This window comes from Chelon labrosus (assembly GCF_963514085.1).
Source record: "Chelon labrosus genome assembly, chromosome: 3".
NCBI classification, from domain to species: domain Eukaryota; kingdom Metazoa; phylum Chordata; class Actinopteri; order Mugiliformes; family Mugilidae; genus Chelon; species Chelon labrosus.
The window spans coordinates 23692333-23705688 of record NC_140339.1 but is presented as its reverse complement, the minus strand read 5'-3'; the positions used below and the strand labels follow the sequence as shown (position 1 = coordinate 23705688).

At 40.0% G+C, this 13356-nt stretch overlaps 1 protein-coding gene across 1 annotated transcript; it reads left to right on the top strand.

Annotated features, from left to right (window-relative positions):
• Positions 1-1833: 1833 nt before the first annotated feature.
• Positions 1834-12877, top strand: dbndd1 (dysbindin domain containing 1). Its single transcript, XM_084541615.1, has 3 exons — positions 1834-1919; positions 6656-6793; positions 11624-12877. Exons 2-3 carry the CDS (start codon positions 6724-6726, stop codon positions 11776-11778), a joined length of 225 nt encoding a protein of 74 aa, XP_084397741.1. The 5' UTR covers positions 1834-1919; positions 6656-6723; the 3' UTR covers positions 11779-12877.
• Positions 12878-13356: the final 479 nt, after the last annotated feature.

Below are 13356 nucleotides of genomic sequence, written 5' to 3'. Positions count from 1 at the left end.
TCACAGCTGACGGCTCCAGACAGGGGCAGCCACATCCTGAAACGGGCACATGTGTGATAGCTGGCTGTAACTTGTATTCTCATTATTTACTCTGGCTTCTTCACAGATAGTTCAGCAGGTGGTGGCTGCATCGGGACATCTGTGTAAACATGTCTTGCTTTATCTGCAGATAATATTGCCACTTTCTTGAAAGCTCTTCTCGCCTGTCACTGATGAACACTGTGACTGGAAGCCAGACTCAGATTCAGAACTTCATGAAGGTTAAAGTATTCAGCATTTGTTTAAAATAACATAAAGAGCTGTTGATTCAACCGTGTCTTCATTTTGGAGGCTGTGGTTTGTAGCGCTGTTGAATTATTTTATGTGGTACCAACACATGTTTCTATTATATATATAACAACATTTTAGTCAGTGGGCTAGACTAAATAACAGAAATGCTTTTGTGTTTAATTCAATAGAGTTTAACAGCACCACAAACAAAAGAAACAGTTGAATTAACGCCTGTCACAACACTCAAGAGGATGGATTTGGTGAAGGACCGTTATATCAGAATGCATTTGTTTTCACTAGTGTACCTAGTGGATGGATGGATGGATGGATGGATGGATCGAGAGTGAGTATTTGCTGAGGACAGTGATGGAAATGGAAACCAAAGCTGCTGGTCTAAATATTGAACCAACATTTCATTATAACAGCAGAGGTAAAGCCATCAGTTTGTGTGCTCCTCACTGGGGAAATAAATCAATAGTCAGCAATGAACACTGTGCTTCTGAGTGTGCAATGAGGATCCATCATGTTCTGCTTTCGCCTCGGCTGTAGCACACGTTTCAACACACTTTTCATCTGAAATAAGAAATTTAACTGTCTAGGAACATAGTGCAAGTAGAAATGGTACTAGCCATCTGGCCAGGCCCGCGGGAAGCTGCTTAATACTCCCACACTGTATTGCATCAACTCTGCATGTTATCATGAAATAACTATATGGAGATAATTTCTCCTAAATGTTGCACAGACACACCACTCTTCTCCTCTTGTGTTTTTCTGTACGATTAGCTCTGGTGCCCCTCTAACCCTCGAAAAGAAAGCATGTGTAGCTAATGGATAGATGAAAGGTGGCTAAAATCTGTTGAATAGTTTTATCTTACATCCAGCATTGTAAGAAATACTGGCGGCCTCTTCCTTTCTTCCTAGTGAGTGTATCACACTTCTCTACACCTGTCTTTTCCTCCACTCAGCCTCCACGTAGGCCACACTGTTTTTTCAGTGGTGTCAAACAGGTGGACATTTAACCTTGATCAGGTTAAAACGATTTATGCACACTCCCAAATGTGAAGGGACGCTATTTTAAGAACCTTCTGTTTTCAGACTTTGTTAAAAGCTTGTGTGAACGCAGGCAGAAGAGTTTATAATAGAACAAAAAGACAAGCAATTGAGAGGCTAAGGAGTGAGCACAATGTTATTTCAGCACTGGATATCTCTAAGTATCCTTTTCCCTCTCATTTATAATAATATTAAGTCTAAAAAAGATTATCGATCCCTCATGAGGAATTTCTTTCTCTGCATTTAAACCGTCCATTTGTTCACACAGCAGCGTGTATTTGGAGCAATGCACTGCTACTTGTGCTCTGCCTGGGGAGCAGGGGGATGCAAACCTGTGACCTTATGGTCCCAGAGCTGCTCCTCTGATATAAACCTTTAATCATTATCTATGCTTTTTATTTGCTCACTTTGCTTTATTTGCTCACTTTCTGTTTCTGGTCTTTGTGTGATAATAGAGCCCAATAAAGACATCCAGAAGCTGCTGAAGCCGTCCAGCTCAGGTGACCTGTCCAAGGAGCTGTTCCAGCACCCGTCAGGGGACGAGGAGGGCACACTGTCAGGACACACTGCTAGCCTGCTGCACATCACTGAGAGGAGACGTAAGTAGCAGGGAAAAGGTGAAGGGAGGGCAATATTAAGAATGTGAAACAGTGATGAATATTCATTGGCAGCAGAGAGGTGTTAGAGGCTCATTATGGCTGGGAAGTGCCTTGGGCAAAATACCTGATCAATATGAAGGAGATAAGGTAGGAGGGCAGAGGATATCCTGATCTGTTAAAGAGAGTCTTATCACCGGCAATCAATGCTGGATTGATTTGTTAATTCTGGTAACAGATAATGAATCTCATACCACAGGTCTCTGGAGCACTAAAGCATTTGTTACACACACACATATAATTTCACACGTATATCCCACTGAAGGATTTGAGTTATTTGAGTCGCACATTCTGAAAGATCGCTGCACCACAGCTTCGACTGAAAGCACTCATTGTGCATCAGTCCCATTGAGAGGCTTCCCTGTACGTGCCAGACTCCCAGGCCAAAGAAACCCAGAGACAGATACAGGGGCTACATGGGTGACAAGGCAGCCTTTATCTGCTTCACTAACTAAACACTTTTTCAGAGAGACAGCTCATCCAGAGGCTCAAGTCTGTGTCTCTGCGATTTAATGTAACCCATAAACTCATTCTACCTGGCAGGTCAGCTAATACTATGTGACAAAAAGAGAAGTAGAGGGAAAGAAAGATAAGCCAAGACCAACAGACAGAAACATCACATTTGGTTTGAAAATGTACAAAATGGTGTTAACCCTATCTCTCCCAAAAAGTTGATTATGATTTTGCGCACATAGCTGCAGAAATACTTTGCAGTTTCACCCAGAATAACAAAATAAAAACTTCCAGTACTGCATTTATTTATTTTTTTTTTTTCCAGAACCACAGTTTCTCCTGAGTCATCTGCAACATTTATTTTTAGGCCCAGAGCAAACAGCCTAATGTCCCAGAAAAGATCAAAATGTTGTTTAGTTTGCAAGAAATAAATCACAGAAAAACAGGAAAATGCTGTACAGGTAGATGCACAGATAAATATGCTGCCATAAATGGTGACTGCTCATACTTTAATAGAAAATCTGCAGCGTTACAGGGGAGAACGCCGGAGTTAAAGTTTGGGCAGAGCTTATTCTCTTCAAAACTAAAGTTTCAAAACTCTTTTCCTGCATTAATGAAACATTTTGAGCTAAGTAGCCTTCATCAGGATGGTTTTGATGAACTTCCAGTAAAGCCTTCACAGGTCTGCACCTAGCTGTGTATGCATTTTCAGTTAAAAATATAGACCTGCCTGTTATTCATTCATTGGCCCATTAGCAAAAATAACTGGAACACATTACAATGTTCATGAACAACTGTGTCAAATAGTTTTTATGGACTGCATGCTCAGTCACTGGGAGGAGAATAACACCTACCAAAGAATGTAATGTGTAGAGAAACCACATGTTAGCTCAGTTTCAGTCCATCAGAGTGCAGTCATCATCACAATCTCAGGCTGCCTGATGACCTCAGAGCGTTGATAGGCCAGAGAGGGAGGGGGGTGATACAGATACAACCCGGCACATCACCTCTTATCTCTTCACCCAAACCCTCACCATCCTCCCTGTTCTTTGTTCCCTCCTTCGAAGACTTTCATTTCACACACGCTGAACACTTTCTAAAAGCATAAAAACATATTTCAAGAAGAGAAATGAAACAGAACACAGGAATATGATTTCACCAGCCTGTATGCTTGCTGAGAGGAGGCGGTCGTCTTTTACATTTGCTCTAGGCAGAAAATCCCCAGTTTTTTCGTCTCAGCATGAATTCTCCATTGTCAGTCTTCCCCACTGGCATCTCAGAGCTCTGCTGATTGGCTTCCGAGATGGAGGCAGTTGTTTCAGTGTGTGTCTGCCGTGAGTTCGAAAATGCACTGATCAATTATTCAAGGAGAAAGGGTGTGGAAGAGGAAAAAAGAGATGGGGGAGAGGTGGATAAAAACAAGCGCTGCAGAATTGGAATAACATTTTAATCAATTGAAAATAACAGCAGAAAACGTCAAGAGTGTTTCATTTAACAGGATTTCTTTTTTCTTCTTCATCTACTTCTTCTCCCCTCCATTACCCTTTTTATTTTACATGAAGCTTCTTACCTAGCCTCAGCTCTTCCTCTTCTCCCATCATCCTCCCTCTCCGTATTTTTTGTTCATCTCCGCCCACACATTTTTTTTTACACGTTTAAATGCCTCTCGGTGCCTCTAGATAACAGTAAGGTTGATAACAGTAAACAAGAAGATAGAAGGAAAAGTAAAATATATTCCCAACAATATATTTTTCTCTACACAGTAATTATACATTCAAGTGTTTCTCCACTTGATATAAAAAACTACTGCCAAACAGGGAAACATGATCAAAGCTTTGGATGTGAAATACATGACTGCAGAGTCTTCCCTCTGCTGTGGTATATTCATATGTGGTGCAGAGGTTAATGGTTTTTTTTAAAAAGGGGAATTGGCTGGTCCCAAAATCAAGTAAAGCACGGTGGCCCTTAGGCTTCCACTGTAATGTTTTTTTTTTTGTTTTTTTTTAATAACAAAAAGGAGAGACATGGTGACTGAGCCAGGATGAGAAACAAAAGTGAATAAAAAAAAATTACAGAGAACAAAAGGTGCTACTGTATTTGAGCAGGTTATGTTCAAGAATGGTCCAAATGACTGATAATCCATCATTAGGAAAAAGCAACTGAAAATGTCCAGAAAAGCCCCAAGAAGAAGTCAGAACCCAGGGAAACATGCAGGCCAACATGAAGGGGAAACAGAAAAACTAAAGAACTGACAGCTCACAAGGTGAAAAACACAGGACACTACGCCAACTGAGAGACACAGGATGAGGGATCCTTTCATAGTAAAACAGGAAGTAAATACAAGGAAAATAATGAAAATAATGAAAATAAATTAATGAATAACACCAAATGTGTTTGTTGGACTACATTTTAAATATGCATTGCATAGTAGCGTAAGACCTTATTTGCATATTAAATCATAAAATTCCAACTGTAGTTTGAATGTAATCTGTTAGTTAAACTGCTTTGACAAAGTGGTATCTTTGATTTAATTATTAAATTTCACAGTCAACGTCTTTCAGGTTGTTTTCTCAGAACCTATGTCTTTCTCATATCTGAGCCAGATGTCAGGTATGGTGTACATAAGCCTTCTATGGAAGGTTTTGTTCATAAATGATTCATAACATGAATTATTTAACATTTTACTCCTAAAAAAATATGTTTTTGCTGTTGACAGTAGTTTGTGATATATTCATCCATCCATCCATTCTCTAATACCGCTCAGTTCTGATTCATGGAGTCAGATCAAAAATAGAGATCTTCTCTGAAGAAAGCGTTGACTCTCGTATGTATTGAATTTATGCTTATCCAATATTCATATAGCTGTTCTGGGCTTTTCTAACCACATTTCCAATGCAGAAAACAAAAATATAATTGTTTTATTAGAAATAATCAACTGTTGAAGTTTCATGGTGGTATTTAGTAATAAATATGTTGACCCTGTTCACCTGCTGTGTCTTGGCTGAACCCAACCCACATCTGATGACTTCAACTTGATAGTTATGTACATTTGTATTCTCCCATTGTCCCTGCTTCCTTATTTTCATTCCACGTACCTCCTGGCATTTCTGCTGTTGAGTGTCCTTAATATCTTTCAAACATGGCACAATGACCAACCACTGCCTCGGCATGATGAATAGCCTTCTAGAAATCAATATCAGGAGGACGATGGTGCAGGGAATTAAATGTAGCATCAGACAAAGAGCAGCAGGAGAGTAGGCTCTGCTTCTTCAGCCTTAAACAGCCTGGAAAACAGCATGCAAACAACGCAGGCTAATAACAGCTTTCAGCCTGTCAGGCAACCCATCGCTTTCTTCACAGAGACACACCCACGGACAGCCAGTGATGTGCTTCATTCAGACTTGACTTTGGATGGCAGTCTGGTATCCAGCAGTCCACAAGGAACTGCAGGCACATCTCAATCTGCTCTAGTGCGGTCTCCAGACATCCTTGCGACAATAATGGCACATTAGTCTGGCTCTGTTACACTGAATTGTTTCCTAACATGGGTGTTGCTGAGACAAGAAGATGTTCTTGGACGTGCCTTGTGCATGTATATCACTTGAGTGTTTGAGTAAATTTTATTTTGCACACATCACATGAAAATTCCAGCTTTGGAGGTGGACTGATAGAAATGATAAGCCAGGCATAATGATATGCACCATGTGTGAATGTGACCCCGTTTTGAGCAGAAGTAGAGAGTCCTGTTGGCTCGAGAGTCAAATGAACAGGTGCCACACACCCAGGAGAAAAATGGAGATCACAGTGCGTTAAAGAACTGGCTATTTTCATCTCCACTCAGCTCTGGTTTCAGTTCTTTAGTCACCTCCTGCATCGACACGCAGACACTCACTGACTACAGCAGCAAGCTCACAGTTAGAGGAAGAAATCTACAGCCATGTGAAATGTGGCTGAAGTAGAGACACTTCACAAGAGATGGCCAGATAAATAAAAGTGGATAAAAGAGTAAACGTGAAGTGGATCTTACAACAATACTGCAGCCAGCTATTGATCTGATGAGTAGAGAGTTAAGAACAGCTTCACTGAGCATTACAAAATGTAAGCACTTCATCCACCACTTCTTTTAAAGAGTGGCTTTTCTGCTGCAGCAGAAATTTGTGAATAAATTCAATATCCAAACCTCTCAACAGACTAAAAGGTTGTCATTTTCTCTCTCTGCCTCATAGAACCACTGAGTAGTGTGTCTTCCTTAGAGGTGCACTTCGACCTCCTGGATCTGACTGAGCTGACGGACATGTCTGACCAGGAACTGGCTGAAGTTTTTGCTGACTCTGATGAGGAGAACCACAATGAGTCTCCAGCAGGTAGGCCTGCTAAAATGAAATGCATATTATCTAAAAACAACATAGATTTACCAGAGGATTTTGGAGAAAATTATGCATTTAATGATTATAAGCTACAGTTTCAGTGTGTAAACAGGAGTTTTTAAGTGCGTTGTGAAGATGTGCAGACATCTACTGTTCCATAGCTCGTGCACAGGTTTGTCAGCCCTTTGCAGCTTCAAGTGCGTCATTTGATTTTTGAGAGAAGCATTCAGTATGATATTAAATAAATGCAATTAAATTACTAAGTGAGTGGGTAAAAAAGAAAAAGACAATCATTTTGAGTGAGAAAAATACAATATTAAGTGGCTATGAGTGTGTGCTTTTATTACTCCTTACAAATCCTTGAAATCCTTACAGGTTTGTATGAAGACTTGGTTTAAAGTTGAAATAAGATTAGATGCAGGTTAAAAGGCCATCTTCAAGGCTTTATATCTGTTACGACGTGGTTTTATGGTAAAGGTCATGGTCATGGTTAGGTTTCAGATGAGGGGCTATGGAATGCATTATGCGTTGTGGCCCAGCAGGGTCTGAAAAGGTCTGAAATGTCATGTGACTCCTTCAAGGACCCATCAGGAACACTGTTCTTAGTGTCACAAATAAGTTGCCTTTAAAGTGACTGTTAATAACATCCAGAACAAGATAATATGAATTGCAGAAGTGTCATCAAACCATTCCCATATTAGCTCAGTTATTCAAATGCATTACATGGGTGTAACTGTGTTACACAGTGTGTCACTGCAGCAGGTACAGGAGAAAAGGCTTACACATCTTTCTACCAATTTGCAAAAGGAAGCAAAATCTTTCCCATGTTTTATTTATGACCTGTGAGCCTCATCCTGCATGTGTGCAGTGAACTCTCTCCTTTGACACGCCCTCCTCTCAGCATGCACACAGCGTTTCGATCCATTTATAGGTCCAGTTTAGACAAGGTCTTGCAAATGACTGTATTTTCTATGAATGGCAGTGCTAATGAGAAGTGTAAAATGCAGTTGTTTTCTCAATAATAAATAGATGAGAGGTTTAAAACAGGAGGCGGCTGACATGCATGCTTGCAAAGATCTTAATTCTGGTTTATCTGACTCTGTGGGTTGAAACACACAGCACCGGAGGAGGAAACTTTATATGTGATCGGACATAAAATCACTCTCACAGCGATCTTAAAACTTAATGAATGATTCTTGATTTTCCTTTACTGTGCACCTCCCTCCTCAACAGCATATTGCTAATGTTCCATAACACAGGTATGTATGGCGAGTGCATCTTATGTGTGAAAATATATTTTCCTTTGCTTCTTAACTAACTTCAGAACCCAGCAGAAACAAGTTGTCAACACTAACATACATATGATCACCTTTTATACATTTTATACATTTATACATCCATTTATACACCCAGCAGTTATGGGGCTTCATTATTTATTAGGAGTGTTTCTTGGCTATGACTCATCAAAATTAACACCTAAACAATGAATTCTAACTCACATAGCTTTGGAGACCTTCAGATTCAGGTGACAATCCTGTGTTCCTTCATACTGTCACAAGCTTGACCTGGCATCATCATACTTAAGTTCAGTTCAATTACTGTCTTAAGTGAAACACTTTGAGATATGTGTTTTTTTGGGATCACATCACACTTTGCCAGGATTAGATAATCAGTTTGTTTAATGATCACTTTCACTTTAACAGTGAAAGTAACAGTCTTACAGCTTTGCAAAACATAGATACTCTCTGTCCCTCAGTGATAATTAGTGATATGAACGGGAATTTACTATCTCAGAGGTTCTAAGAAGATCTGAGGCGCAGAATAAGTTGAAAGATAAAACATAAGTCTCTAACAACAACACATTATTTAACCTCTATGTATTGTATTACATTTACCTCCCCACACTTTAAACCCTCTAAATTAGTCCAAGAGACTTCTCCTCAAGAGTACTATGTCTTTCACTCTTCTATTTTACCTGCATAAATTATGACTAAAAATAGCTCAGGCATTTGAGAACACAGTTAAAAGTGTTCAACCTTTTCACATGAAACTTGTCATTTTGTACCTCTTCCAAAAACTGTCAACCTGTGAACTCTTTCTCCATAACTGCCTCAGGTATGATTTGCACAGAGGAAGGAAAACAATTTGAGACAGATGCAACCACTGAGACGGCTGTATACCAAGTGCATATTGTTGAATAGTGGTAATACTCACAGAAGTCTCAATGATTAAACACATGAAACAGCCGTTTCTATAGGAAGTTTTCAGGTATTATTATTATTTTTTTTTTTAATTAAGAATGTCATAAGTAGCTCAGCAGGTAGCACACTGCAAAAACCCACTGTTCACACAGCTATCATGACAGGTTAACAAAACAGACAGAGGATACACACTGATGTACGACAGTCATGTAAAAACATCATCCACTAGCAAAATGGGTCATTTTGAGGATAGCAGGGCAGACAGAAGAGGAGGAGCCGTGTGTCATTCTAAAAGGAACATTTTAAAGGTGATTTTAACACGTAGTGTAAATTAGTCTTGGATGCTGCCTAAGACTGCCAGGGTCAGTAGCACTGGGGCTTTCTTTATGGATAAAAGTGTCCATCTAATAAGATGCTATATATTTACCTCTGTAAGGCCAGAGTGGTATCCCTTCTCTCAGTATTTCACTTTTGTAAATTTAAGCAATATTATTGTCTTTTGTGATGCATTAAGTTTAAGTGCATTGCATATGTGGGTCATGTAGCTTTGAGCTGGGATACTTAGGTATATGGGAAACTGCTGAGTGCATAAGGAGTTCAAGAGGCAGTTTAAAGAAGGAGAGGAGAGGAGAGGAGAGGAGAGGAGAGGAGGATGGGTGAGTGGGTTCATGCTAAATGTAGGTTCCTGAATAATTCACTGTCCCCTGCTGGAAACAAGGCCTGGTCCTCAAAAACACATATCATAACTCCTCCTGCACATTACTTATACACGTTGTTTGTTTTGTTGACCCCCCCATTGTCCCATGTTACTGTACTTCACTCCAAAACTGTTGGCATCTTAAATCCTAATTCCGTTTTGATACAAAATGTTATTCAATTTTACTTAAATGAAAATCTCTTTCATTAAGCGCCTCTTTCTAGTGCAGCTCCAGAGACACAGGACAAAAGGCTGATGTCCAGCCTGAGGTCTGCTCTTTGTTTAACTCTCATATGAGCTTGATGAACCATAAAGTTTACCCACATCCCTGGAAAACTACCACAGGCCTCCTTTTGTCTGTTGCTGGAACAGTAACACAGTTGTAACTGATGACACTGCAGACTATATGCTGTTGTTTGTCTGTTCTGTTTTCACAGTCAAGTAATAGGAGTTTATTTAGAGCAGGGAATTATTTTAGGAACAAGTAGTGGATGTTACACATGAAGCATATAATGTGTTAAGTTTTAGCCCACAGGGAGTGTAGCAGCAGCAGCAGCAGTAGCTTTCTATGTCATTCTGTGGTGAATTATGCTTTGGGAGAAGAAGACCACATTTCATAGTCTCTATAAAAGTGTCACTGATTCCAGTTCAGCTCCTTTACTCCCTTTAGGGCTTCTTTAGGCTTTTAATGGCCTTACAGATCTTTGATAAATACTTGCCCTACTTCACAAACACTGGTTGAGCTGTGCTGGGATTAGAATCCACAAATAAATCAAGGGTTGCGTCCTTTAAATGGGCTGAAAGAGACAGTTTTGCTTGTGTCTTCACAAGACACCTGCAGGAGCATTTAGTACTTCAGAAACATTACGTTATGCAGCAAATTGAGGAGTGAAGAAGCAAATTGCTTGTAGCCAGCAGCAAAGCAATATAGCACAGTACACCCATAGCTCGACATGTTGAGACAGAGAGGAGAAAAGCAAAAGGGGAAACACTATTTAAATTGTGGGGAGGTTTGTGTGTACAAACAGCCGCCTCTGTGTGTGCTTCATTTCATGTTCCTGAATTCTTATTCTTCAGTCATTAAATGACAGAATATATGCATTAAACAGACAGTTATACAAATAAAATTTGAATGCACAGTTATTTTATAACTGCATTGATGCAACAAGCAGTCACCAGCAGGTGTTCGTAGGGATGCGGCACCAAACTCCTTCCTGCTGGAGGTTGCCGTCCTGCTCATTAAAAATCGAGTGGAGACGCCATCAATCACCTGAGATCAATACGTCTTTTTATCCTCCCCTTTTCTCTCTCTCTTTGTCTGTCTGCCTTTAATGCGTGTGAAGATATGGATGTGACTTAGGGGAGATATATAAGCCAGGTACTGAGTATGACGTTAGGGGACTTGACAATAGGCCGGTATCGGCAGTGAAAGGCAGAGTCAAGTCATTCCCTATAATGATTTATTTTTTTTTCTTCCTGGTTGGTTCAACATCACCACCAAGTGGAATGAAACGGAAAACACAAAACTAAACATAGAACAAAGACAGTTGGTATAAAAGGATAACATTTTAAGTTGTATGAAAAGTACTCTTTTATCCCTTGGATCATTTTACAATAGATATCATAAATGTGAGGAAATAGTTTCTTACTCCATCTTAGCTGTGAATGTAATCACTGGAGTCCTGACAATGTTGAGGTGGCCGGTATGTATTTGTGCAGGTGTGAACTGAAAGCTTGATTACTTTTCGTGAAAAGCAATCAGCTACTGTGTCTTTCAAAGCCTCTGTTGTAAATATACTTTTGCTTATCAGCAAACACTAAGACAATTATATTTTAAAGCTCAAAATGTATGAATCAAAAACTGCAGTATACTATTTGTATCTGACCAGACTAGTAAGTAGTAAGTTGTTGTGTGTGTTTGTTTCTCAGGTTCTCATCAGCCTGTGCTGCCCCGAGGTGGGTACATGCGCTCCCCCTCGTGGACACGCTGCAGCAAAGTCGAGCCTCCGCGTGAGAGAAAGCACCACAGTGACTCAGACACCGCAGAGCCCTTAATGAAGCTGGAAAGGCCAAAGCAACCGTGATATCTGACACGAGACGGGCGGACCACAGGGAGGAAACCCAGAGCCAGTCACACAGCCAGAGTGGTAACACAAAGTGGACCAAGAGGCCTCCATCTGCCACCGTGCACACACAAAAAGTTTCATGGTGCTGGTGAGTTCAGGCTGAACTCTGGACACTGAGCTCTGTACTTTAACTAAAGAGACGTGCAATATATACACTCTCCTCCTTTCTCCCTGTTCTCCCTCTCTCACACACGTACACAAACACATGCAATCATTGTGTTTTCCATGCAAAAGTTCTTTCCTAAATCCAATGTGGGCTGCCAGATAACTTTAAGTTTTGTTTTCTTCTTTTGGATGACAGACAGGGTATGAGGCCAGCAGAATAACACCCCCTTCACCCTTCCAGCCTCTCAGGGTGGGCCCGCACAGTGTGATTAGCACTAAAAGCTCAGTCCACAACGCGAGGCTAGACCTTCCATGTGATATTCAAACAGTAGGAATCATTCTCAATTACCAGGGTTGTTCAGAATAAATCTCACTGGGGCTTACTGAGACTTATTATGTTGCTTGTTAAACTGACAGGGTTTTCTGTCACCGCTAAGTAAATGAACCTGAGCGGAGGATGTGGGTTTCAGTGAGGCTCAGATCTACCGATCCTACCTTCTCCATTTTAACGAGGAATGTGTGTTGTTGTTATTTTAGACGCCTACATAAAGAAACTTGCACTTCTTTCACTAGACTGCATTTGCAGTACCCTCCAGAATTATTGGCATTTGGTTCAGATGACTCGAAAGATAAACAGACCAAGTAGCAGCTGTAAGCAATACACATTTCCATACGCAAACACTTTTTTTCAAAATGTGTTCAGATTGTTTTCACTTTCCTTATCTTTATAAAAAACTAAGGCTGCCACAAATGCTGCTGCTAAGATAATTAAAGTGATCCAAAGGTGAATTCCCACCATAGACAGGTGGATTTGCGTGGATGCCAAACATACACAACAAAGTGCCAATCATTTTGTAATCACTGTTCAAATAATGGATTTCACTTTGGATGCAATATTTCTTACCTTTGTCAACAAAGGGGATAGCTGAGTACTTGATTTATTTGTCGTGTGTAAGCTTGTCTACACCAGGAGTGCCAATAATTCTGAATGCTGTGACATGGATGAATCAAACGTGGATGGAACGGGATGGAAGAAAAATAAAGACAAAGAAAAGTATTTGTGTGGTTTGTGTTGTTACTACATTCAGTATCTTATGGTGTACACAGTAAACACTACAATACATACACTGTGTTTTAAGTATGTAGTTACAATGAATTATACAAATCTTTGGTTTAGAAAATCACCCCGGTGAAGATTCACATTTTATCTTGTACACACGGTGTTGTCTACATAGAAGGCAGGAGGAAAACAGACCCCAGAGCAGTGCAAAGGTTTCAGAGGCAATTAAGGCTTGCTTTGCAAAGGTTGCTTAAATCTTACTAAAATGCATTTGCAAACTAATAATGGAAGAATAAAACGTATTTATCACTGACATTAATAGAAACTAAATTGCTTTTATAAGAAGAGCCAGTAACAATACATATCGGTGT

Bases quoted from the DNA above. Each gene is read 5' to 3' on its own strand.
- dbndd1 (XM_084541615.1), top strand. From the start codon at position 6,724: ATGTCTGACCAGGAACTGGCTGAAGTTTTTGCTGACTCTGATGAGGAG. The intron at 6,794-11,623 runs GTAGGCCTGCTA...TTTGTTTCTCAG, and splicing joins CCACAATGAGTCTCCAGCAG to GTTCTCATCAGCCTGTGCTG.